Source organism: Phlebotomus argentipes, unplaced genomic scaffold (assembly GCF_947086385.1).
Source record: "Phlebotomus argentipes unplaced genomic scaffold, Phlebotomus argentipes genome assembly contig_6, whole genome shotgun sequence".
Taxonomy (NCBI): domain Eukaryota; kingdom Metazoa; phylum Arthropoda; class Insecta; order Diptera; family Psychodidae; genus Phlebotomus; species Phlebotomus argentipes.
Window position 1 is genome coordinate 812,470 of NW_026776145.1, and position 24,401 is coordinate 836,870.

Genomic DNA, 24,401 nt, shown 5'->3' on the forward strand with positions numbered 1-24,401 from the left:
AGACTAAGTAATGTTTTTTTTTCAATTAAAACAGTTTGCATGGTTTGTATCATTTTTCTCCATTAATGGTACAAGTGTTATGAATTTAAAACTATGTATTCCCAAATACTTGAAAATTATTTTTAGAGATGTGGAAATCGGTCAAAGACTTAATTCTTAAGCATATTTGTGGCCGTTTACTGCTTCTTGAAGCTCTTTAGAATCGGGTAGATGTTATCAAAGGCATCGTAAATCTCCTGGCGCACTTTCGCCCCAGTGAGCACCACTTTTCCAGACACGAATATCAGAAGCACTATTCTAGGCTTCACCATTCGGTAGATAAGTCCAGGGAACAGTTCCGGTTCGTAGGAGCTGAATTTGGAGTGTGTCAGTACGAGGCCTTCCAAGCGGATTGGAAATTTAACATCACAACTTCCCACCATATTCTGGATTTTAAAGTCCAGGAATTTCGCCTGTAAAATAAGTCAAATTATTAGACAACATTCATTTACTCCACAACTCCATAGTATGCTCACTGTGAATCCCAGCTTTTGAATTATTCGCGCATACTTTCTGGCTGCTAATCGAGAGTCTTCCTCGCTCTTGGCTCCCGTGCACACCATCTTCCCAGACGAGAATATCAAAGCTGTGGTGCGAGGTTCTCTGATGCGCATAATAACAGCCGCAAAACGTTTTGGATTGTACTCTGCATTCCTCGCGTGGAGGGCGATTCTCTTCAAATCCAATTTGCAGTTCAAATTGACTGTCGAGACAATGTTTCTGCGGAGAAGAGCAATAAAGATCAATTTCATTTGAGTTTAGTGCTCAGCGGCCAATTGACTCACTGCAGCTGAGGAATGATGCCCGAGTCCGCTGGCCCGGGTGTCATGGGGGTCATCGGCGTGGCAGGCCCCATCGTTTGGTGGATATTGACACTTTCGGCACGATTCTCCGTCCGGGGTGTCATCGAGGCTATCATACTCTGCGGCGTCTGTGGTTGCATCATACTCTGCGGCGTCACGTAGCTGGGTGTGAAGGAGTGCATGCTCTTAGTGGGCGCCGGAAGCAGGGGCGGCGCCTCAATGCCCGAGACACTCGCTGTATGTCTTCCGAAGGTGCTGAGAGAACTTGCCATTGGTTGCATCTGCTGCTGCTGCTGGTAGGCATTCGGGAGGATCTGTTGATCTTCCTCAGGCTGATGAAGTGGGGTGCCTATGCTGGGGATGGAGAATCCCGGACTCGGCAGCATTTGATCCATGCTTACGGGAGTTTCGCCTTAAAATACATTCCCCTTAAGAAACTCTTCCAAACTTTTGTACATCCTTGCAATACTCACTTCAATGTATCGTTTAATGTACGATTTCAATGATTTATTGAAGATCTACCCGGAAAGAACACGGATTTTCTGGTTGGCAAAATATTTTCCAATCGCGTTCTGTCAAAATTGTTGGCCGCCTCGCGCTGTCAGTGAAGGTTTTGTTTTGACCACGCATTTTCCTACAAGCGCTGTTTTTCGGCAATTTTCCTCTAAAAGTCCACTGAAAACTATCTGAAATAGTTGATTTTGGTGATTTATACGATATGGGAATGGATATGGTCGAAGGGCAGCTGCAGATACAGCTAAAAACCAAGCAAAAACAGTGAGTAAAAATTTTGTTATTGTACCTAACCTCACAATTTGCTTATGGGGTGCTCTTTGACCAGGTATGCTGTTCCGGACATTCCCTACTCAATCGCTGCAAATGTAACCACTGAAGAGTTGAACACCCTCGTGAATACTCTGTTGCAAGAGGCAGATTCATGTCACAAAGGTGTAGAGTTTGATTTCTTGGCAGTCGGCGAGTTCCTGAGGCTGAATCTTGGGGATCATTTGAAGCAGTTGGGCATTTCTTTTGAGGATGTCATTGACATTGAGTATGTGGAGCGATTTCCATCACCAGAGCCACAAGATTGTCTGATCCACGATGACTGGGTGTCGGCAGTGAAGTGTAGGGATGATTGGATCCTCACTGGGTGCTACGATAGCACTGTTAATATCTGGACAGCGAAGGGAGAACACAAACTCACGATTTCCGGACACAGTTCTCCCATCAAGGCGGTATCGTGGATTTCGCTAAATGCAGAGTTGGGTGTATTTGTGAGCGCATCTCAGGATCAGACAGTAATGATGTGGGGATGGAATATAGCCAGGAACACAGCTGAATGCTTGTGTGTGTGCAGAGGGCATGAGAGAGGCATCGACTGCGTTGATGTGAGCGAGAATATCCAGAAGATGGCCACTGGAAGTTGGGATACGATGCTGAAGGTGTGGTCAGCAGTGCCGAATGAATCCGGTGCCGACGCAGGAACAGCCAAAAAGGCCCGAGTGGATCAGGGGGCGACTAGAACTCCAATCCTAACGCTGCAGGGTCACAAAGAGGCTATTTCTGCTGTTCAGTGGGTGGATAACGAAACCATTCTCACCGGCTCCTGGGATCACACGATGAAACTGTGGGATCTCTCACTGGAAGGCCTCAAGAGCGAGATTGTCGGCAACAAGTCCTTCTTCGATGTGCACTTCTCCAAGCTTAGTGGACTTATCATTACGTGTTCGGCGGACAAGAATCTGCGCTTGTATGATCCGCGGGGGAGTAAAGGAGCCACACACACCATTCAGAACACCTACTTGGGCCACTCTCAATGGGTGCAGACGGTTCATTGGTCGTCAACTGAGGAGCACCTCTTCATCTCTGGCGGATACGATAACCAAGTGAAGCTGTGGGATATGAGGAGGTAGGAAATCCAAGCTCCTTCGCCTTGAATGTCCATCCAGATAAGTCTATTTACCCTGTACGTTTCCTCCCTTTGCAGCCCAAAAGCTCCACTCTATGATTTGTCCGGGCATGAGGAGAAAGTGATGGACTGCGACTGGTCCAATCCAAAGTATATGGTGTCTGGAGGTGCTGACAATACAGTGAGGATCTTCAAGTCGAAAAAAGTGGTGAGAAGCTAAAGAGATGGCAAGAAAATGAACGGGAAAGATAATAAAGGTGACGCTTTCGACTAAAGTGGTATTTTTGAATGGCTACTTATAAACTTATCGTGCGGGAAATCCCGTGGTGTTGAAGAATATTGAATATTTATTCGTGAAAGGTAGTCTCTGCTGGACAAACGATAATATAGAGATAAATCCATCATTGGTATATTTATAAAAATGACAAATCATGGTGTGTATCTAAAATTAATCGCCCAGGCTAAAAATAATATGTTAGAATTGTAGTAAATGCTCTACAGATTATAACTGATAGCGTTGCTTTATTTCTTATCATAGGAATACCTCAGTATCAGTCGATTTCGCGTTGTTCATTAGTTTGTAAAGTGTTTCTTAAAATATAATTGCTCTTCCCTCCGTCATAGCGCTTCTAAGAAACAATCACCGAATTTATGGCTTTCAGCAATGATTGCAAGAGTTCAACAGCATTGGACACAGAAATGGAAAATTTGACTAGCTTAAATGGGGATGTTAAATCTCAAAGTCCCTCGAATCATTGTGATACCAATCATCTTCAGTGACGAGGCGTTGTCGCGAGCCATATATCTTTCTGCAATTTCAACAATTGGAATTAATATGATTGTTCATATTAGAAAGTGTACATCTCTGAACTCACTGTAGATGATATCTCCAGTAAATGAGCCCGAAATAGGCAGCAAATGCCAAAATAGCGATTGTCACCACGGCTATGATTGCCACAATGTGAGTATGATCCATTTCGGCTGAATAATCTACCACAATGTCAACTATTTCCTGTGACTTCTGCTTCTCCTCGTTATCGCTGTTTCTGTGTTGAGATTTGTAAGAAATTCCACTGTTAGCTTTTCGATCTTTAGAATGTCTTGAGCTACTCGTTCCAGAAATACCTGTTAAATTGTTCCTCCAGCTCCTCGTCTGTCTTGTACTTTCCATCACTCTGAATCTTCTCCACCTCCTCCTTAGGATCATCCGTGGTGTCTTCATAGTAATTTGCGTCATCCTCGTCCTTCGCTTCATCAGAGTCCACTTCAGAAGATGAATCCTTCTCCTGAATCGCCCTTGTGGGCGTTAATGGAGAAGTTTCCACTTTCTCCGTCTGCACTGTAGTCTTGAGCTCCGCAGTTGAAGATTGGCCTTCCGTGAGAGGAATCTGAAAATAGATCAAAGCACTTATTAATCTGCGCAGAAGGACAATATAACACATCCTTACATTACGAATGACATCATCCTTGCTCGTTATTGCAAGAATGTGTTGGATGGCAGTCTCGTTCTGGGTGATTATTCTGTACTGAGAGTCATCTTCGGGAAACAGGAGAGGAGGAACTTTGTTAGACGGTATTGTTGATGCTTCAGTCGATGCGTCATGCGCCAGTGCCACTGGAAGAGCAATTTTCCCATTAGACACACTTTATATGTGCAAAGAAAAGCGCCTTAATACAAACACTTCCGCTAAATGCATTACATTCACTCAATTCCATTGTCACTAAGAATATTCTCAAGGAACATCTCATTCCTTTTCAGCGCGTGCAGGTGTTTACTTTATTTCCCACTAACTCTTCTTCTGCACAAAGAGATACTTTTTAAGCGTTGAAGAATGAAAGCTGTATTAAAGCTTAAAGTGTGTGCTGTAAATCATCTCATGTACTCTTTTACGAGAAGATAAGGAGATGTAATATATAAATTGGGTGCATTTTTCTTCTTATCGTTTCATACAGCGAGCAAGCAGTATTAATACAATAAAACACAGAGTTATGAAGATGTACGAGCGAGTAAGGTAATAGTATTTATTTCTAAATACCACTTGTACGAATAGGAATTTCCAAAGTTCAGAAATAACGTCAGCAGTGAATGAATTTCAACGACTGGTAAATAAATGATGATGCTCGTGGAGCTTAGGGAAAAGCCACCTATCGCAAAGAGAGGCCATTCACATGAGCAAAAAACCGTTCCAGCTCCAGCCAGAAAAATCCGCCGTTGATGCTCGCATCTCAATTGCACTGCCCTGTGAATAACTACGCAGATGAAATCTCGCTGGTAATCCCCCTCGTGTTCTTCCTAGAAAGGTCTTTTGATAGCTGTGACGAAGACAATTAATTGAGTGATCATTCGAAAGAGGAACAAGAGCCATTTCGAATAGTGGCGTTAATGATCTTGAAAGGCCGTAAATAATGTGTGTGAAGGTCACTGCAATAACGGAATCAACATTTTCTACCAGTGTTTACACCTCTTATTCAATTAGCATGAATTTTTGAGAAAAATACTCGTCTCAATTCTCAGAACTTTGCGTCGCAGCGTCCTTTTGGCGGGCGCGCGCGCGCGCGCTCGCACACACAAAAAAAGCAGGCAAAATGAGCTATGATGATATAGTCGCGACCTCAACTTTCGTAACATTTACTAGAGAACCTAGAGAAGGTGTTTTTGTTCGGGAGGCAGAGAGTGAGAAACCTGTTGAGATAAGAACATCCCGTGCTGAGCTCGAATCAATGTGGCGGCATATTTTCATCGAACGAGCGAGAGAGAGAAAAACACCTCGCGGCTATTTGTCCAGCGCGAGTCTATTTTTAGCCCAAGTCGAGGGTATTTAGGGTCGAGTGCTTTCTCTCCCACCCAAAGTGCCCTCGCGGATAAGATAGGCCGCACGGAATTACGTTGTGATGATGTCTGAATCATCCACAAAAATATTCGGTCACTCCTCGGACTTTACCAACACACAGTAGTGCGAGAGGAGTGCACGATCGTGTGGGCAATTAGAGAAAATGCTAAGTACCCGCGACGATCATCGTCCACGATCGCTCACTTTTCCAGCTAACAACAAATTGTGGTAAAGTGATCGCGTGGGACGTCATAAAACGCTGATTACATATCGCATTTCTACACTTTTGTCTTTATCTGAAGGCACAATTGATTTTAATTCAATTGGTACCGATGGGCCTTATCATGTGATTCCCTCTTATTTCGCTCAAGAACCTCAAGAACCTTTTTCCTCCGCTTGTTTATCACTTTTGCGCATTTTTCCGTTTCACTTTTCACAGACATTCCCCGAGCCTGAATTCTCTCCACGCTCTTGTTTTGCTCTCGCGAGTTGGAAAGTGCATTGAAATGTTGCCCTATAAATTGAGAGTGTGATGCGCCCGGGTTCGCATGTACTGGCCTGCTAGCTACGAAAAATCCCATCTCAATCATTCAATAAAGACTAGTGGCAATTTTTCCTCAAATAGATTAATGGGATTAATAAAGAGTGACTCTTACCGGAATTCCCAAGAAGAACTACACTAAAACAAAGGGTAATTGTCATATCCATCTTTGCGCGACTCGTTCGATAAACTCGCTTCTGCCTGTAAAGACGAAAAGAAGAGAGAAATAAAGGTTGATAGTGTGAAGGCAAAAAGACAAGTCAGTGAGTTCCTAATTACAGAACATAAACCATTTTTACCAATTGATACTCTCCAACAAATTGACCAGCACAAATTCTTCTTGTCCACCTTTTTTCCGAAGGCGCCCAACAATCACGAAACAAGTTTAATTATGAAATAAAAGTCTTGCACTGTCGCTCTTCTTTCACTCCGTCATCCAACGAATCAACCTTGATAATGTTCCATTAATATCTTATCAATCACCACACAACTTCTCCTCACTCCGTCGCGCTCTCAATCCCAGCCACACTCCGCACTGATAAGACAATAGTTCGGTTGGAGATGAATTGAAGGAACTGTCCGATCTAGAGCGTCATTCTTGTTGCGTGCAACTATGGCGAGCTTTTGGGATCACAAACACTTTTCCCTCACCGAATTGTTACCATCAAATGGCTCTCCATGTTGTTTGTCACCGAAGACAATTCAATTTATGTTGGAGGGGAGATCGAATGGCTGGAAATCCCTGGAAATTCCACCATATCATCAGCCAACACATCAACTTTCAGGCGTGTTCAGCATTACGTGTTTCTTCTACGTTTCACTGCAACTTGTTTCACAAGAAACATGTTGCTTCACATGAAAATCAGGGGGTTTAGAACGGAAGAAAAAAGCATTTTCAGCTAAGAGGCACGAAAAAAGTTCAAACTTGCAAAGCGATTAGTTAAGGCCATTAATAAAGAGTTTAACCATGTTTTGTTTTCATATTATTTATTCCTAGTATATGTATATAATTAACATCTTAATCTGGATAAAAATCTAAAATCTCTGCCACCCTTTATTAAATTAATACTTCTTTTTGTTTATCATTAAGTGTGTGACAATGCGGAAAACATCTTTTAGTCTTTTTTTATCGCATTAAATAGAATTCAAGCAACTCACGTTTCTAAATTACCATATAATCTAGATTTTAAAATATATATTAAACTTTTCCACTCTAAAAGAAACGATTCAAACATTTTAAACATTTGATTAAATTGAAAGAAATACGTGTTATATTTATATCATCTGTCTTTTCGGATAATATCGGAATGTGCCCCAAATAGTACATAAAATTTTCATTTCATTTCCTACATCTTTTTGTGTGTTTCTAGACAAGGCACTTATTTACGGAATCATTCAAATGTTTTAAGAGTCCTTTTTGATTCATATATTTTGAATAGCTACAAATTTTGAAGAAAATACTGTTGATTTTTTTTAACAATACTTTTCGATGCATATCATTTTTGCTGTGTTTTTTCATCACACATTCATTTTCACCTATCAAAATTTAGAAAATCATCCAAAATGGAATGTTTTTTTTTTAATTTTATTCTTGTCACGCTGTCAGACTGGAAATTACTGGGTGCAATTTATAGTATTTCACAAAATCCATTAATGACAATAACTAATAAAATGAAGAATTATTGTCTCAATTATTAGTGGTTCCAATCTTACGGTACGCCTTTCCTCCATTTCGTTCCCACTCTCGATTAAATTCGTGCTCCAAGATCTCAGCACCGCGCTTTCTTGTCAATCCCGTCTCATCCAAGCTCAGTTCGCACATTTGCATGTCATCAATTCCGGCCACAAGCAAGATTGGCTGCTTGTCCACGTGAAGCTCCATTTGACGCGCCACATATTGACCATCGAAGTGAGCATACCACCAACCTTTCTTCCCTATTGTATACAAAACACTCATGTTAGCTCGCAATTCTGCTTTCAAATAAATACTCTTCCCACCTGGATCATTTGTATCATTGGGCCTGACGAAGGGTATGCGGAAATACCGATGAACCGACACTGCATTGATCTCCTGACGTGGTTGAATTCTCGATGAAGCCTTAGCAGCAGCCTCCATGACACTCTACACATATTGATGTTGCGAAGCAATCAATTAAAAACCCATTGAAATCAAATTGAAGTTCATCATATTCACCTTTGGTGCTCTCTCATTTTCATCCATTGTGGATCTCTTATTGCGATTCTTAGCCTTCCAGGCGTGGTACACCTTCAAGCGGCGGTGAAATTCATGTCGGCAAGCCTGCAAACATCAATCAACAATATAATTCTCTTAATGATTCTCCCCAAAACTTCTTTCAAACATTCACCAATTGGTGGAATTATTATTATTGACACAGATATCAGAATAACAGGGCAATCGAATAATTAATTACCCGCAAGTAACGGAGGTATAAAAAGCATTTTCCATATACAAACTGAAATTACATAAACTTACCTCCAAGAGTTCAATGTCACAAGATGTGTTAATTGCATCACGTAATTCCGAATATTTCCATTTTGATAAATCGTGTTTCTGCTTTCCAATCAATTGCTGCTGTGCACGAATGTTCTCCGATCTGTCGAGAGATTTTTTAAAAGTTGCTCAATTAAAACAATTCATATAAAATTGCTTTCGCTACAGATCAATTGAGTGCAGAAAATATTGAAGCTAAAAGGTGAAGGTTAATCTCTATTATGTGTTATGTTAAACGAAATCCATTTCTCGGCCACTTTTCACACAAAGTAAACCACTGTTGTTAGCCGCTAATATTCTTTGGAACTCGTGTTAGCGAAGAAAAATCCTCAGAGGACTGTTCAAAGCGTGCAGTAAAATATTGAAAGCAGAGCCATGCATCGTATAATTGTATTCATGAGGAATGTACCTGATCAATCTGTTTGGATTACCCAAAGACGAGACTTCGAGTGGTGCACTGAGAATGGAATGAATACAATGTGAATAATAAATGTATGTAAATTGATATTATACTAAACACTAAAAAGAAAATAATGTAATTTCCGAATGTTTCGTAAAAAGAAAAAAAAAACTATTGGTCAATTCGAATAGTCACGATGAAAAAAGGAATGGAAAGTAGAGATTAACATACTTGCGAATCTGTGGAGGACTATCATCCACTTGGCCATTGGACTCATTGGCAAGGCGCGTGGCGAGCTCGTGATCCCTCCTTTCCTGTTCCAACTGCTCTCGATATTTGCTGTCCCTATGTGCCTCTTCGCATAGTTGAGCCTGGAGTGCTTCCGCTGTCTTACGATCCAATTCCTCTTGTCTCAGACGAGCGGCTTCCTCTGCTTTTCTCTTTGCCTCCATTTCGGCTTTTCTGCACGTAAACAAACACAAAAGGTAAATAAAAATATAAATAATTTCACTTTCACGTACTCATCAACACTTACTTTTTTCTATTCTCCTCCTCTTCGCGACGCTTCCGCTCTTCCTCCTCTTTAGCCTTCCTCTCTGCCTCCAGAGCCAATTGTATCTTCCTCAGTCGCTCCTGTTCCTCAGCATTCTTCTGCTCTTGCAGTTTGTTTTTCAGCAATGACGTATTCTGATCGATCTTCTTCATTAGATCCTCGTAAATCCCATCAATTTCCTTCGGCGTGATAGATTGATTCATCTTGATCTTCCTCGTTGCCTCATCAATTGCAGCATAGAGGGATTTCACTTGGTTCAACATAACATCTTTCTCCTTCTTCAGCTGAGTTGCCACCTCTTCCATCTTGATCAGATTCGTCTTGATGGCCCTAATCTTTTGCAATCCCTTATAACGAGGTTGATGCTTCTTGCGCGCCAAATAGCCTCGAATCACCTTCTGCATAACTAGAACGCACTTGTTGCGATAAATTATACGATTCTTCACTAAAATACCAAAATTTAAATTAGATTAGCTACTGAAAATTTACATACGTGATGTATATTTACTCACGCTTTATTACACAAATGGCACAGAATGCTGATTTTATCCACCTCGATCGCACCAGCCATTTCTTCACATTCGCCACAATTGCCTTCAAATTCTCCGGATCTGATCGCATAATTCTGTCAAATTCAACAAACTTCCCCGGACGGAAGAAGACCTTCGTAATGCCGAATTTGAAGTCCTTATCGTGGAGCTTCAGTGAGTGAAGCATAGCTTCGCAGAAAGTTCTGGCGCTGAGCTTGGCAAGTTCCGGCGGCAAGTAGGATTTGTACATTTTATGCAATTCACCAAAGGGAACACGTGATGGATAACCGTACTCCATGAGCTCCAGCACTGATGTAGTTCCTGAACACTTAAGCTGCGCCAAACAGAGACTTCCTTCGAATTCATGATCCACCATTCGACTATTTGGCTTAATGCATCTGATGAAATTCGTACCATTTCTCTCCAGCTTCTCCATCAATTCACTCAGCTGAGTTTTAAACTTTGATCCCACCGAGATGAAGCTCAGTTTACCCTTGGAAACTGATGAGCCAGAGGCAAAGAGTCGATTCAGGAGTTTGTTTTCTGATTCCTGTACCAGGAATTCCAGAGAAGCGTGCAGAGCATCGTTATTCTTTTCAATAAATTGGTTCTGAAAGCAACAACGTCACTGTTATTACACGAAAAGATATGTAAATGTATAAACTCACCGTATTGTAGCAAACAGCACCCGCAAAGTGTCTTATGAGGAATCCCTCGTCATCTCTCAGACTCCTATGTGCCTTCAATCGCGATCCTCGAGGATATGACAAACGATAGTGTCCCTGCCATGATGTGTGAACCTCTGAAGTAAAGTGAGCCGGCGATGGTTTTGGCAGTTTCGACTCTTCATCCAATATCATGAATATCCCATTTGATTTGTTCTCAATTAATTCAATAATGTCCTGATTATCGGTGAATTTAATTTGAGGCACATTCAGCCCTTCTCGCTTGTACAATTCCTGCTCATTTGCCAGGATGTTGTCATTGAAGAATTTCTGCAATTTCTCATTACAGTAATTGATGCAGAATTGCTCAAATGAGTTCACAGTGAAGTACTCAAATCCAGCAATATCGAGAACACCAATGTAGAAGCTCGATGCCTTGAATGGAATGCTCAAGTTGATGATGGAGACTATATGATCAAATAACCGGCTATAGAGCGCCTTCGCGAGAGCATCGCGTGCATTATTTGCCTCATAGACTTTCAGTGGAACCCTGAAAGACACAACCATTAGTGGATTGTCCTATAAAATTCCAAGAATAACTCACATGATAACAGTCCCTTTCATGCCGCCACCTTTGCTCTGCATCACACGAGAAATGAGCGCCTGACGCAACTCTGACGGATCCACACCAATCAATGTCGAGGTGATAGTCAACGATTGCTCAGAACTTGGCGACACTTTGCATCCTCCTTTAACGTCTTCGGGATTATCTTCGAAAGAGATGTTGCCGAGGTGAAGCACCCCGGCAACAAGCTTGTAAATCTCAAGCTTACTCTCCCCAGACAGTCCCAAACGCGAAAGGGCCTGATCCAAGCTCGCAAAATCATTATAATCATCCAGAATAGGATCTCTCAATCCACCACGCTTCACGTGATCCTTAGACTTGTAGGCTGTCGGAATTTTCTTGTCTGTGGTACTATTTGTGAAGAATTGCGTACATCCACTCAAGTACTGCAAAAGAGGGCGAATGAAGATGTTAAATAGATGTGTTGCAGTACATACAAACTTCTATTAATATAAATTACCTTGTATTCGTCAGGTCTGCCCAGACATAGTTTTTCACGCAATTGCTGTGGTGCTCCAGCACATAGCATGTAAAATACATGATAGTTTCTCTCTTCTGGACTCTGTGTGCATATTCTGCTCTTCTCTAGCAAATAGTGCGATATATGACCACCAACGACGGCATACTTTCCATCATAGTGCACCTCAATGAACTTCCCAAAGCGCGAACTGTTGTTATTTCTCGTCGTCTTTGCATTGCCAAATGCTTCCAAGATGGGATTGGCATCGAGAATTTTTTGTTCAATCGTTCCAGCCGCTGCTACAGAATCGCACAAGTATCGCAATAAATATTTCGTTGATTCAGTCTTTCCTGCGCCAGATTCACCGGAAACAATTATCGACTGTGACACTTTTAGCACTTTCATATCTCGAATAGCTTTATCAGCTGCAAAAAAGGAATAGATTGGTCTGAATGGTGAGATGTCGAGGAGACAGGAACACGCTCATATATTTTTTCTCTACATTCCAGGTAAATTATTATTTATTGGCACACAAATACTCACCGATGGCATAGACATGCGGTGGGAGTTCGCCCAATGAACGCCCATTGTATTTCTTAATAGTACTTGATGAATACAGATCTCGAATTTCCTTATATGGGTTCACAGCTATTAGTATATTCGCAACGTATGTCTGCAATTATTTCAAGCATAATTGTTTTATTCCCGCTTTAATTGCATGTGACAATGGCAACGGAAGGCAAAAAAATACCTCCATAGAGACAGACATGAGCGACAAAGAGACACTGAATTTGGCACTTACATAGATTTTATCTTTGTAGTATCTCGTCTTCAAGTTGTCTAGCAGAGTGGCCTCATTCAGGAACATAAGCTCACCTTTAAAGAGATTGTTTTTTTTTAGTTTAATAGTTCAGTGGGGTTCTCAATTAAATCCTAAGTGAGAATGGAAAGAGGGAGACAATTTAGATGAATCATTTTATGGGCACGTTTTACAATCAAATGCAGTGGTAATTTTCTTGTTCGCATTACTCAGGAAATGTTTATTTACTCGACCACCAAATCAAAACCACACCAACTAATCTATTTAATCATCAAAACTAGATTTTTATCAAACACACACAGCATAATTAATGAAAGTTCCCCTCAAACAAAATGTATTCGCTGGAAATTATCTCTGAGCAGCACTCATCAAATTATGCTGGTTGTGTGATTCTAGATAACTTGAGATGACGATAATGAATCTTACACGTGGAAAATTTAGAGGAAAAGAATTGTAATGAGCATTGAAAGTTTCTTGTTATGCTACCATATGGAAAGATTTACAAAAAGTTTTCAACATTTTTGAGAATTGCAAGAGCATAAAAAGACCATTTAGAGTGGGTCATTACTCCATCCGCTAAATTGGCCAATTTGCTCTTCTTAATTCCAACCCAATCAAAACAAACAACAAACTTCTTGAACAGTTAAGCCTGTGCCATGGAGGAAACCGCCCAATATACAGCAGAATTGATAGCAATTTATCAAGCAATGAGCATCTTTCAACTTGAAAGCGATTTCAAATGTCTGAAACCATATCAGATGATCACATTTGTCACTTTGGCACATAAATATTGCAAGTGGAATATGTGGGGCGAGCAACGTCAGAGCGATAAAACACACTTACAGTTATCATCGTGATCTTGTTCTCCCTCGCACGATGGAAAGATGTCTTGAACAGCGCAGACACGCTTGGCAAATTTACTATCTAGTGGTTGCACCTCGAATTCTTGATCACTGCCTATTTCAGAAATGCGTCCTTTCACATATCCCTCAGCACTATCACGAGCCCACACTATGTTGAGGTCCATCTTTCATCTGGAAGTGAAACATAAGAATAAAACGCATGAGAGAAACTGTTCGGCTGGAAATGTGAGCAAAATTTATTAGCACTGGTGGGATTTATCTTCTAGTTTCTGTCTCTCTCTCTCTCTCTCTCTCTCTCTCCATCTTTATTCGCCTACAATTAGAAATCATGCAATGGAAAATTGTTTCTTCTCTCCCTCTTCTTAATTACTTCTTATGCAACATTGTAGATATGCGAAAAATGCTGGAAATTCCTCTTCAGTGGGTGTACACAGGCACACAAGTCCTCACTGAATCTGATACAAAAATACTCAAGTATTTCATTGCGGATTATAAAAAAAAGTAATTTTACAGGGAGGAGGAAGTGGCATTGAGTAAATTTATTTACTGAAAAATAAAAGGAAAAGTTTGTTGTTCGATTTTGAGTGCGTTTCAAAGCGCGAAGGAAAAAAAATATATACACAATTTTTAGTGATTCATAAGTTAATCCATGCTTCATGCAATCGATGTCCATCGCGGAACATTATCTCGTGGATTTTTTAATGGATTTTATTCACTTACAAATTGTGTGAAAATTTTAAATTTTGCCACTTTTGCTTTTCATGACCATGCCATTAAACTTTGCGATAACACGTACACTCTTCACAGTTCTTCCATTGAATTACAAAAAGCAAGTGCCACACAATAGGCACAACTTGTGTATATAATATTGAATTGTTGAATTGTTCAATGAAGACGGGCATATTTCTTCTTCAAGTGAGAAACCATTTTATCAGTAAAAACGTTGTAAAATACTTTACTTCACAGCGAGATATCACAACCAATGATCAACGATTTCATGAAATACTTCGCCAATTACACCTCTTCATTATCACCCTCAATTAATCATATTGAATCACTTACTCGCACCTTCACTAACATTTTTCTTGTTAAAACTGTTTTGATATAGACTTTTATATCAAATATTTTGCCAGATTCGCATTGTGATTTTCCGTCTCTTCGTACTTTTCACTTTTTTGTTCCTCCTTGTGGTACACATTATGGTGAATTACTTCCGTTTGCGATGAGCAAAAACGCACCAAAGCATTTACACATTGAAAAGTGAACTAATAGGGAGGCACTTTAGCATTACACCTGTTGGAATAATTTCACTATTTCACTATTGTGAACATTTCTGTGTCTTTGTGCTTCCCGCTGGCTATTGTTGTGGCCACTGGAGTCATTCAACCAGCTTTTCTGCATTTATATGCAGAAAAAAAACCGCCCAACTCAAAAGAGCCACTCTGAATAAAGTTTGTGACTGAAAAAGAGAGCCACGAAATTCAATTTAATTTGCTATCTTTTGCAATAATTTTAAAAGGAATTTCAACATTTCCCCTGCAAAAGAAAACCGTATAGAAAGACCTGTAAAAGCAATTTTGGGCATTTCGAGTACACACACAAAAAAGAGAGATGCTGATGCTTAAGTGAAATAATCTTTCAACGAAATGCACAATGTAAAAAGTACATGAGAGGAGGAACAAAAGAGAGCTCATTGAACAGAACTTTGCCATCACTTGGAGAATTCTTATTCACATTGACTTTTGATGGAGTCTGAAACGGGACTTTGTGCAGAGTTTGAAACGTTTTTCTCATTCAAGTTAGAACGGTGCTTTCCAGTGAAATATCTAAGCAAGCTAAGCAAGAATACCGAGAAGATTTCACGGATATTCGCATCAACATTCGTGTTGAGCATTTTCGAGGAAAAGTCATGAATTTCCGTCAAAATATTGCGCATGTCCCTGCATTCAATGCAGTTGAAGCGTGAGTTTGTAGATCAGCAGAAGATTCAGCATGGAGAATTGGGTGAACCACTATTCAAGTGGAAGAACCCGTATGGAGAGAAAATTGTGCAGAATAATCATATAAGAAAACGGCGAAGGGAGAAAAGAGAAAATGTGTCAATGCAGGCTCATAAATGTAACTCTGTGCCATTAATTTAAAATCACAACAGTAGAGAAAAATTACTTTTGTTGTGTGTAAAATATACACTGCACAAAAGAATTATACAAACATCAAGAGAATTTAGTTCAAAATTTTCATAATTCTATATTAACCATCTTAATGGTATCTCATTAAAACGACTGAAATGCTCAATGAAGCCAGAAAATACTAAACTTAACCTTCACAAAAAATTTTTACATTGTGAATGAAAACAATTTAGATATAATTACTATAACTCGATTGATTGAAGATTACAATAAAATTGCAATCTTACTAATTCATTCTTGCTGATGGGAATCAAAAAAAAACATAATCCATCTCCAAACAATGGAAGAAAATATATTCAATAGATTAATATTCAAGAGTACTTTGGACTTTCTTCAAATTCATTTAAGCTCTTTTATTCACTTTCCTCCCATTTTATCGCATTGTTTTGATGTAATCTCTTAACAATATTTTTCTTCCCACCTTCTCAGGTGACGATACATTAATTTTCTTCACTGTACACGCTCAACGGTGAGTCATTAAAGTCTGCTTGAAATGTATGGTGATAACACAAGACATGTGTATGTAATTGTTGGACAGAGAGACTCAATTTGATATTGAATGACACGGAAACACGATGCATTTGAAGACTTTTCCAACGCTCAAGATATGCAAGTAGTTAGACGATCCGGATGAATGCAGAGCAGTGGGCCAAATATAGATTAAAAGCAGACCTCCAAACGGGTTTAGGAAATCTTTTAAAACGAATACATCTGTGAAATTTCTCGTATGGCAGAACAGAAAATTAACCATTTTTGTCTCGTCTCATCTTTCAAGTTAAAGAGAAAGAAAAACACAACACGATGAGAAGAGAGGAAACCCACACGCTGAGTTTCAAACATACAAAATGTGAAATTCATATTCTCCCAACTGTACTGCAGGAAATACTGAGAATTCCCTGTCAATTATTATACACAGAGACGTTAATAAACTCCACTTTGTGACAAGAATTCATTACTCCTTTCTTTTCATAACGAAAAAAGAATCATAATCTCAAGTGCCTTCCCCGAATCAATTGTGATAAGATAAAGGTATGAACTTGTACATTTCATTCCAATGCGAACACACCACAAATGGATTTGGTGTTAATAAAAGAGGAAAAAGTTCACCGCAAGTGAATCTCCTATTTTGCATTTTGTGTGAGTCACACAACGTCGAAAAAAATGAAAGAGTGAAGCCTCAAGGGAACTTATTTGGTCGAAAAAAATGGTTTTTGTCTGGTCATTCAACCATGTTATAGACTTTTGCCCATTTGAATTCAATCACATGAAATTTATTGTGCCCAATAAACCGTACGTGTAATCAATTGAAATACGACATCAAATATATCGCATTATATCGCTATCTTTTTCTCAATTTCCTCCCAAAGTCTTTTGTGCCTCTCATGTCTTTCCAAAGAATTTCACGAAAGCACATTTTTCTGGGTTATTCGGTGCTACATTACTTAATTGTCTATTGTTTCGAGAAAATTTTTACCAATGTGCTTCAAAGCAAAGTGAATTTATTCTACCTACAATATTGAGCACTTTTCAACCATATTTCCACAGAAAGGCAAATTCAGCAAATTCATATGGAAATTTGTGAGTAAACTGCGGGTGTTCCAACAAAGAGAATTATTATTTTTGATGAAAGATGCTTTTTTCCTTTTAATTTGTAGCAAGTTTTTATGCCTGGTCTGACGTGTGAAGAAAAATACAGCGAGAGATGAATTTTCGGCACAACATGACATATAAGGAAAGCACTCAAATTTTTGCGGATGAAAATTAGTCAGAACATTATTCTGTGTTAAGTAAGATATCGATAAATACCTCTGAGTGGGTTCTTCATGACGAAATTACTGTCATGTTTAAACTGACGATAAAGCAAAGAAAAGAGTATAACCCAGCCTACACTCTCAACGCTCCCTATCAAGAAATAGCTGTAATTTTTGCAAATGGTCTACTAATCAGCTTCTGCTCTCATCCTAATTTCCAGTTTAGTAGTCAGTGTTGAAAAACCAGAAATATCGCCAACACTTCCTCCAATATGCAACTTAACAAAACGAAGCAAATCAAATGTGGTCTCGATTGGAGGAAGTTCATGAATAATTAATTCTCGAAAGTGTTCTTATTTCCACGAAATTCGTGCGAAACGATGAAACGTGAGTAGCAAAAGTGCCTTGTTTTGGAGGCTCACGAATTCCAAGTTCACTGCAGTGACAGGCGCACTCTTCCCGAACTGGCCGTGGGGTCAGTAAGTTGGAATATTCTGAATAGATGCCACTCATTAGGCTTTTTTTTTTGTCTTTTATCGCTGATTCGTGAAAAGAGGTAGGGGAGCCGCTGAGTTCCATTTTCTGGCCAGCAACAACTTCCTCTGGGCGAAGGCCCATATTGCTCACCGACAGGCCGCTGTTTTGCATGAATTCCTCGTGGAAATGTATGCAGATGGGGGCGTCATGTAGCCACCAATGTCTATCGCGACGAAATTGGCTGGATTTGTGGGGATTTATCGCGAAAAACAGTGTTTTTTACCTGTTGATCTAATTAGTTGATCACAACTACGGATGTAGACTGGCGTAAATCCCAAACGTTTCACTGGTGGAAGAACTTCACTGGCATTTCACTTTAACTCTCCGCCCGCTCAGCCACTCAATAGAATGCTGAGGCAGCTAATGAGGCAAAAATTGAGTGAAATTATCCACTTATTTCACGACTTGCGTCAATTTCCATCCGCGATCCGAGGACAAATGAATGAATTTTTGCTGCGACTCTGCTGTCATTTTCCGGCAAAGCTCGTGGAGGGGATTTCGAGCAATGCTGTCAGTGTTGCCATGCGTAGGGAAATTATGCAAATTATGATTGGAGTGTTGCCAGCTTGGTTACCATCAGTGACATTTCATGATTGTTTTTCTCACGATTTGCGTTGTTTTCACTGAAAATGTCGAGTTTAGCTTGTCTTCAGAGTTATGGGAGTGGAAGTGATACAGATTCTGATGCAGAGGATCCGAAGATGCCAGAAGTACCTGAAAAACCGGCTAGTGGAGAGTATTCCTTGGCAAAATCAATTGAAATCTGTGCCAATCCAAGTGTCATTCCCACGGTAAGTTTCTGTAAACACGGCACGTTTTTCTCTTATTTGTCTCTGAAAATAGAGAAATCCTACTAATTTTTAATGTATTTTTTTTTTCAGAGAGAGGCCACAGTGTCCAGAGTTGTTGATCCGTCAACAAAGGAGTTGGAATATAATCCAAAATTTGAGGAGCTGTTTGCTCCCGTGAAGGGTCCGGAAAACCCCTTTCTCACTGACCAGATGAAGGCCACAAAGAACATGCTGTGTGGCTTTGTGGAGAAGGCACACATCAGTGCCTTCCAGTTTGAGAATCAGCGCAGGACTTTTCACACTTTCGGCTACGCTTTGGATCCATCAGTGGATGGCGAGGGCTGTGATGGACAGAGTTACGTGGGTGATCTCCAGGCTGCCTACGACACAGATGGGAAGACAGTATTTGAGCCAGCCACCTTGCCCACGTCTCAGAGCAAGCGGAAGAGGAAAAAGAACGACAACCCGGAAGATATAGGAGGCTTTTTGGGACCATGGGGGAAGTTTGAAGATGAGAAGACTGTGGCTGTCCCAACAGAGCAGGAAAAGGCAGAATTGGAGGAGTTGCTGTCAAAAAAGCACAAGCGTGGAAAGCTGCTGGAGGAGAAGCCTGTGGAGGAGAAGTCTGTGCTGCACATCAAGGATGCCATCGATTATCAGGGACGCTCTTTTCTACACGCTCCGCACGATGTGGGTGTCAATTTGAGATCAGACGCTCCGCCATCGCAATGCTTCCTACCCAAGGCGCACATCCATACGTGGCAGGGACACACGAAGGGCATAGCGGCCATCAGACTCTTCCCACGCTCAGGACATCTCCTGTTGTCAGCAAGCATGGACACGAGGGTGAAACTGTGGGAGGTGTACGGCGAGAGACGCTGCGTACAGACCTATTCTGGGCATCGGCAAGCAGTGAGAGACATCTGCTTCAACAGCAAGGGCACTCACTTCCTCTCTGCCGCTTACGATCGCTATATCAAGCTTTGGGACACGGAAACTGGACAGGTGTTCTCACGCTTCACTTCTCGGAAGATTCCGTTCTGTGTGAAATTCTATCCCGACAACAGCAATCTCTTTGTGGCGGGCACATCGGACAAAAAGATTATCTGCTGGGACACTCGCAGTGGCGAAATTGTCCAGGAATATGACAGACACTTGGGAGCTGTTAATTCCATAACGTTTGTGGATGGAAATCGAAGATTTGTTACCACGTCCGATGACAAGAGTCTGCGTGTCTGGGAGTGGGACATTCCTGTGGATATGAAGTATATCGCTGATCCTACTATGCATTCAATGCCCTCAGTCACGCTGTCGCCAAACAACAAGTGGTTGGCGTGCCAGAGCTTGGATAACAAGATCGTCATCTTCTCAGCGCTGAATCGATTCAAGATGAACAGGAAGAAGACCTTCACGGGACACATGGTGGCAGGATATGCCTGTAGTTTGGATTTTTCACCTGACATGAGGTAAGAACATCTTGATTAATCCAATGTGTGCAAGATATCAATTAAGAAGTGACCAAGAATGGACGTGAGAAACTCTAGTTGCGTGATTATTGAAGTGAAACGAGAATTTTGCATATCTAAGTTTCTTAAGAATGCCGAGAATGATTTTTGAATATAAATGTCTCGTGTGTCACTGCAATTAGCTTTTTATATAAGATATTTAATTAGCCTAAAGAGTCATGCACTTACCATTAATACGTATTCTTGGTCTGTTTTAGCTTCCTCGTGTCGGGAGATGGCGATGGTAAATGCTATATTTGGGACTGGCGAACAACAAAGCTGTACAAGAAGTGGAAGGCGCACGATGGAGTCTGTATAAGTTGCTTGTGGCATCCTCATGAGCCCAGCAAACTTATCACAGCTGGATGGGATGGACTCATCAAATACTGGGATTAGGATTTTTGACCAGAGAAGTGAATAAATGTGGCAGAATAGCCAGAAGATAAAAATTGTGACCGTTGGAAGTTTGGTAAGGGAGTTCAATTTGAATGCAGAAGGGCGCAAGACAGGGACAAACAGTGGTTTTTCAGGGGAAAAGTCGGAAAATCGATATCGCTTCATGAGTCTCCACAGCTGATGTAGACGACAGGTTAGAAAGTCTTGGATTTTCACATTCTCTTCAAATTGTCGAGAAGTGGTAAGTAGGCTTATTTCGCATTTACTTTCCTGTTAATCCTTGTTGGAACTGTGTAATGGTAGTGGGTAAGATATTCTCTAGCAACCAGAAGTCTTCGTCTGATTCCGATAAACTCTGCATCATATCGTCTGTATTGCTTTTTTCAGAAAAGTGCATCGGAAGCGACGCAAAAGAGCTTCAACATATATAGAATGGATATCTCTCCACAAGTTTAAGCTGTAGATAAATTTTTCCAGAGAAAACTTCTTCACCCCGAGAGCAATGGATTCAATGGGCCTAGGTTACTCCTACCACCTTCCATCTGGTGGCTTTTTCCAGCGCGTCCGGAACTCGCTCTCGTTGGCTCAGTTTAGCGATCTCTTTAGCGAGTTCAACGAGTACATCGCTCCGGCCTACCATCATGACCGCTGTGAGAGATCCGTTCACATGCGCCTCTACTCCATGAATAAGCGGGAATTCGTGATGGTCTTCCTGGCTTTCTTCGCCTGCTTCGGCCTGGGCATTTTTATTGGACTTGCGGGTCCGCCAATCACCGCCACCACCGAAATCAGTGCTACTTCCATTCTACCCAATGCCTCCGTAGTGGAGAACAAGCTAATCATGGCCACGGGGCCTTTCAGCATGCGAAGTCCCCTCATGACCATGTACGCCCAGCAGCTCTGGCTAATTGCACAAATCTTCACTGATAACAGAGATGACGAAGCCTATGATAAAAGTTTCCAGGTGAGCCTCGTGATTGATGGACTCACGGCGGATCATAAGCCAGTGCCCATTCTTTACGGAGATAGCGTGAAGAATAGGTGAGAAATACATCTATTTGACCTGATAAGCACTATTCTTAAACTTCTTCTTGCTTTGAAGGACACGTCAACTGATCTGCCAGAGGAACACTTGCGAGGAATTTACAGTTCTTCATCTGGGCTTTCTGGATTATGCCCACTATATTGTCACCATTCGCTTCTCCGGATTAGAATCCGTTCATCGGCGGTACAACATTAAACAGATTAAGTTCTTCGTAAGTAAAACAATGGAAAAAGGGGACAAAGACTGAATTTTGAAGATTTAATGTATTTTGGGATGTTATTCACAGTTCAAAACATACAATCCAGCATTCACTCAGATTGAAATTTGGTTCAGATTCATTTTCCTGCTCTTCACATTCATAGTGACGGTGAGTTTTGGCTAAACTTTGTATAAGTTGTTTGAAGAATTATTTTTCTTACGACATTGATTTTTCAGTGCTGGTATGCTCATACGTTGCGGAAGTATTCGGTGAATCAATGGTCAATTGAGCAGAAATGGATCTCTGTGCTTCTTCCTCTGCTCCTCCTTTACGACAGTGATTAGTTCCTTTTTTCCCAACACTAGTGAGTTTATTTCATAGAATAAATTTCTTTTTCAGATCCCCTCTTTCCGTTGATCTTCCTGATGAACTCTTGGCTTCCGGGAATGGTGGATGCTCTCTTCCAAGCCACCTTTCTCTGCGCCTTGCTCATGTTCTGGCTGTGCATGTACCATAGCTTCAGGCAGAATGAGCGTCGCATTCTCACGTTCTACGTGCCGAAACTGATCGTTGTGGCGCCTATCTGGCTCTGTGCTATTGTCCTGGCCACGTGGGAAAAATGCAATGAGCTGAGAGATCCCACATACAGCCACTTCATCGACACAGGCAACTACTCCTCCTTCAAGATCTTCTTCTACCTCTCCAGTGGGGTTTATGTGCTGTACTTGGGACTCCTGATCCTCAGGGCATACAGCGAATTGCGGTCGATGCCCTACTTCGACATGAGGCTCAAGTTCCTCACTCTCTTGATGCTGTTTGTGGTCAGCATTTCACTGACAGTGACGATGTATCGCTTCGGCTTTGGAATATTGCAGGATAACTTCATGGCCACGCTAAAGACAACCTACAAGAGTTCGGCGCAATTTATGAGTTTCTACGGACTGCTGAACTTTTACCTCTTCACCATGGCGTATGTTTATTCGCCTCATGATCGTCCTGTTCATGGTGAGATTAACAAACTCACAGTTCCGTGTTGGCATATTAAGTGAATAATGTTTTTTTGCAGAGCCTGCCATCACAAAGGACAACCCCGCCTTCTCAATGATCAATGATTCGGACGAGGATGTGATCTATGGTTCCGATGACGATAGCAGAAGGCCCCTCAACTCCACAGGTGGCAAAGGGAATGACTACGACAGTGACTAAAATGTCCTTTTCCCGATGGATTTGGACAGTCGCCAGTTAACGCCAGGTGGAGTGAAGAATTTGAGATTTTGTCAGTGCTGAAGAACGAATTTTGTCTTGAATTAGACATTTGCGATGGAATTACTTCGCGTTAATTAAGTGTGAGTTACAATTAATTCAAGGGCCAGCCAAAACTTCTTATTTAATTGTCTGAAATTGGTGTAAAACAGTGGATAATTTATGTGAAAACTGATTTGGTGTTAAACATCATTGAACTTATCAAGTAAATTTGTATTCAATGTGAACCAATTAATGTACCTGTCTTTCATTTCAATCTGTCGTCAATAAAGATGTTTTATTGGTTTTGTTTAAAGTAGCTACAGAAGATTTAGTCTAGACAGACGAGTGGGAGATAAAATAAGGACGAAAAATAGAAGGTTCCACCGAGAGTTGAACTCGGATCGCTGGATTCAGAGTCCAGAGTGCTAACCATTACACCATGGAACCGTCGAATTGCAGGACGTCTCCAATTGTTGGCATATGCTTCACTCCCCCGCAACAGCAAATTATTGATTGATAACCTTGCTGATAACAGAATTCTGGCAAAAGTAAAGAAAACTCAAGAGTAAACTGGAATGTTGCATATGATATATGAAATTATTTCGTAAAAAATTTAAGTTGTGAATACGAATACCTGCACAAAATAAAATAATGGTGTTCGCATATGCGTGTGCCGATTTGGGATAGTGACGGCAGTTCATCGTGATAACAAATTGTGTGTGATTGATGAAAAAAGTGATGTCAACGGCACGCGGTGTTCCCAAGCGGTCCCCCATCCAAGTACTAACCGCGCCCGACGTCGCTTGACTTCGGTGATCGGACGAGAACCGGTACTTTCAACGTGGTATGGCCGTTGACGAGGGAAGTTTATCACTACTGTAGCATATTATGATTACAAAGGTAGTTTACCATGTGATGTAAATAAAAATTTCTATGTTAATTTTTATGTTAAGAAACGCCAATAAATAAAGCAAAAAATAATAATTTCAATATAAAAAAGGGATGCCAACGGCACGCGGTGTTCCCAAGCGGTCCCCCATCCAAGTACTAACCGCGCCCGACGTCGCTTGACTTCGGTGATCGGACGAGAACCGGTACTTTCAACGTGGTATGGCCGTTGACGAAAACACATCATTTTGATTCCTCTACACGCTTATAGTGAATACAATTTCATATAGTGAAATGAGAAAAA

General features: G+C 40.9%; 6 protein-coding genes and 3 non-coding genes across 12 annotated transcripts; 3 read left to right on the forward strand and 6 right to left on the reverse strand.

The window, feature by feature from the left end:
* Positions 1-40: 40 nt before the first annotated feature.
* Positions 41-1,431, reverse strand: LOC132259021 (uncharacterized). Its single transcript, XM_059756556.1, has 4 exons — positions 1,316-1,431; positions 825-1,254; positions 516-759; positions 41-452 (listed from the first exon to the last, which is right to left on the reverse strand). The coding sequence occupies exons 2-4, from the start codon at positions 1,235-1,237 to the stop codon at positions 177-179; spliced, it is 933 nt and encodes a 310-aa protein (XP_059612539.1). The 5' UTR covers positions 1,238-1,254; positions 1,316-1,431; the 3' UTR covers positions 41-176.
* Positions 1,432-1,506: 75 nt separating this feature from the next.
* On the forward strand, positions 1,507-2,991 carry LOC132258976 (ribosome biogenesis protein WDR12 homolog). Its single transcript, XM_059756543.1, has 3 exons — positions 1,507-1,619; positions 1,684-2,751; positions 2,830-2,991. Exons 1-3 carry the CDS (start codon positions 1,561-1,563, stop codon positions 2,969-2,971), a joined length of 1,269 nt encoding a protein of 422 aa, XP_059612526.1. The 5' UTR covers positions 1,507-1,560; the 3' UTR covers positions 2,972-2,991.
* An 80-nt stretch (positions 2,992-3,071) lies between these two features.
* LOC132259030 (uncharacterized) lies at positions 3,072-6,814 on the reverse strand. Of its 2 annotated transcripts, none has more exons than XM_059756568.1 (6): positions 6,423-6,814; positions 6,239-6,324; positions 4,200-4,366; positions 3,877-4,139; positions 3,627-3,824; positions 3,072-3,560 (listed from the first exon to the last, which is right to left on the reverse strand). In XM_059756568.1, the coding sequence occupies exons 2-6, from the start codon at positions 6,288-6,290 to the stop codon at positions 3,482-3,484; spliced, it is 759 nt and encodes a 252-aa protein (XP_059612551.1). In that variant the 5' UTR covers positions 6,291-6,324; positions 6,423-6,814; the 3' UTR covers positions 3,072-3,481. The 2 variants fall into 2 exon arrangements, with proteins under 2 accessions (XP_059612551.1, XP_059612559.1); XM_059756576.1 differs by having other exon boundaries at positions 3,080-3,560; positions 3,627-3,797.
* Positions 6,815-7,099: 285 nt separating this feature from the next.
* Positions 7,100-18,463, reverse strand: LOC132265363 (myosin heavy chain 95F). 3 transcript variants are annotated; one of them, XM_059765991.1, is made up of 15 exons: positions 18,252-18,463; positions 13,532-13,722; positions 12,671-12,744; positions 12,412-12,541; positions 11,869-12,293; positions 11,388-11,794; positions 10,787-11,333; positions 10,101-10,728; positions 9,571-10,033; positions 9,267-9,497; positions 9,045-9,092; positions 8,618-8,738; positions 8,318-8,422; positions 8,122-8,245; positions 7,100-8,058 (listed from the first exon to the last, which is right to left on the reverse strand). In XM_059765991.1, the coding sequence occupies exons 2-15, from the start codon at positions 13,713-13,715 to the stop codon at positions 7,811-7,813; spliced, it is 3,735 nt and encodes a 1,244-aa protein (XP_059621974.1). In that variant the 5' UTR covers positions 13,716-13,722; positions 18,252-18,463; the 3' UTR covers positions 7,100-7,810. The 3 variants fall into 3 exon arrangements, with proteins under 3 accessions (XP_059621974.1, XP_059621983.1, XP_059621965.1); XM_059766000.1 differs by lacking the exon at positions 9,045-9,092; XM_059765982.1 differs by having other exon boundaries at positions 7,100-8,245.
* A 131-nt stretch (positions 18,464-18,594) lies between these two features.
* LOC132257001 (pre-mRNA-processing factor 17) lies at positions 18,595-20,773 on the forward strand. The gene is made up of 3 exons (XM_059753663.1): positions 18,595-18,819; positions 18,910-20,285; positions 20,543-20,773. The coding sequence occupies exons 1-3, from the start codon at positions 18,658-18,660 to the stop codon at positions 20,718-20,720; spliced, it is 1,716 nt and encodes a 571-aa protein (XP_059609646.1). The 5' UTR covers positions 18,595-18,657; the 3' UTR covers positions 20,721-20,773.
* A 13-nt stretch (positions 20,774-20,786) lies between these two features.
* Positions 20,787-23,511, forward strand: LOC132257009 (transmembrane protein 181). The gene is made up of 7 exons (XM_059753676.1): positions 20,787-20,961; positions 21,108-21,761; positions 21,823-21,976; positions 22,052-22,132; positions 22,201-22,300; positions 22,364-22,969; positions 23,031-23,511. The coding sequence occupies exons 2-7, from the start codon at positions 21,223-21,225 to the stop codon at positions 23,168-23,170; spliced, it is 1,620 nt and encodes a 539-aa protein (XP_059609659.1). The 5' UTR covers positions 20,787-20,961; positions 21,108-21,222; the 3' UTR covers positions 23,171-23,511.
* Positions 23,512-23,584: 73 nt separating this feature from the next.
* Trnaq-cug (transfer RNA glutamine (anticodon CUG)) lies at positions 23,585-23,656 on the reverse strand. The gene has a single exon. It is a non-coding gene; the product is annotated as a tRNA-Gln (tRNA).
* A 292-nt stretch (positions 23,657-23,948) lies between these two features.
* On the reverse strand, positions 23,949-24,067 carry LOC132260942 (5S ribosomal RNA). The gene has a single exon (XR_009468386.1). It is a non-coding gene; the product is annotated as a 5S ribosomal RNA (ribosomal RNA).
* Positions 24,068-24,212: 145 nt separating this feature from the next.
* LOC132260964 (5S ribosomal RNA) lies at positions 24,213-24,331 on the reverse strand. Its single transcript, XR_009468392.1, has one exon. It is a non-coding gene; the product is annotated as a 5S ribosomal RNA (ribosomal RNA).
* Positions 24,332-24,401: the final 70 nt, after the last annotated feature.

Excerpts from the sequence above, each read along its gene's own strand:
- LOC132259021 (XM_059756556.1), bottom strand. The coding sequence starts at position 1,237 with ATGGATCAAATGCTGCCGAGTCCGGGATTCTCCATCCCCAGCATAGGC. Across the intron at positions 760-824 it reads GGCATCATTCCTCAGCTGCA|AAACATTGTCTCGACAGTCA; the intron begins GTGAGTCAATTG and ends TCTTCTCCGCAG. Across the intron at positions 453-515 it reads TTCAAAAGCTGGGATTCACA|GCGAAATTCCTGGACTTTAA; the intron begins GTGAGCATACTA and ends CTTATTTTACAG.
- LOC132258976 (XM_059756543.1), top strand. The coding sequence starts at position 1,561 with ATGGGAATGGATATGGTCGAAGGGCAGCTGCAGATACAGCTAAAAACC. Across the intron at positions 1,620-1,683 it reads CTAAAAACCAAGCAAAAACA|GTATGCTGTTCCGGACATTC; the intron begins GTGAGTAAAAAT and ends CTCTTTGACCAG. Across the intron at positions 2,752-2,829 it reads AAGCTGTGGGATATGAGGAG|CCCAAAAGCTCCACTCTATG; the intron begins GTAGGAAATCCA and ends CTCCCTTTGCAG.
- LOC132259030 (XM_059756568.1), bottom strand. The coding sequence starts at position 6,290 with ATGGATATGACAATTACCCTTTGTTTTAGTGTAGTTCTTCTTGGGAAT. Across the intron at positions 4,140-4,199 it reads AGGATGATGTCATTCGTAAT|ATTCCTCTCACGGAAGGCCA; the intron begins GTAAGGATGTGT and ends ATCTATTTTCAG. Across the intron at positions 3,825-3,876 it reads CTGGAGGAACAATTTAACAG|TGGAATTTCTTACAAATCTC; the intron begins GTATTTCTGGAA and ends AAAAGCTAACAG.
- LOC132265363 (XM_059765982.1), bottom strand. The coding sequence starts at position 13,715 with ATGGACCTCAACATAGTGTGGGCTCGTGATAGTGCTGAGGGATATGTG. Across the intron at positions 12,745-13,531 it reads ACAAGATCACGATGATAACT|GTGAGCTTATGTTCCTGAAT; the intron begins GTAAGTGTGTTT and ends ATCTCTTTAAAG. Across the intron at positions 12,542-12,670 it reads ACTACAAAGATAAAATCTAT|ACATACGTTGCGAATATACT; the intron begins GTAAGTGCCAAA and ends AAATAATTGCAG.
- LOC132257001 (XM_059753663.1), top strand. The coding sequence starts at position 18,658 with ATGTCGAGTTTAGCTTGTCTTCAGAGTTATGGGAGTGGAAGTGATACA. Across the intron at positions 18,820-18,909 it reads ATCCAAGTGTCATTCCCACG|AGAGAGGCCACAGTGTCCAG; the intron begins GTAAGTTTCTGT and ends TTTTTTTTTCAG. Across the intron at positions 20,286-20,542 it reads GATTTTTCACCTGACATGAG|CTTCCTCGTGTCGGGAGATG; the intron begins GTAAGAACATCT and ends GGTCTGTTTTAG.
- LOC132257009 (XM_059753676.1), top strand. The coding sequence starts at position 21,223 with ATGGATTCAATGGGCCTAGGTTACTCCTACCACCTTCCATCTGGTGGC. Across the intron at positions 22,133-22,200 it reads TCTTCACATTCATAGTGACG|TGCTGGTATGCTCATACGTT; the intron begins GTGAGTTTTGGC and ends TTGATTTTTCAG. Across the intron at positions 22,970-23,030 it reads TCATGATCGTCCTGTTCATG|AGCCTGCCATCACAAAGGAC; the intron begins GTGAGATTAACA and ends GTTTTTTTGCAG.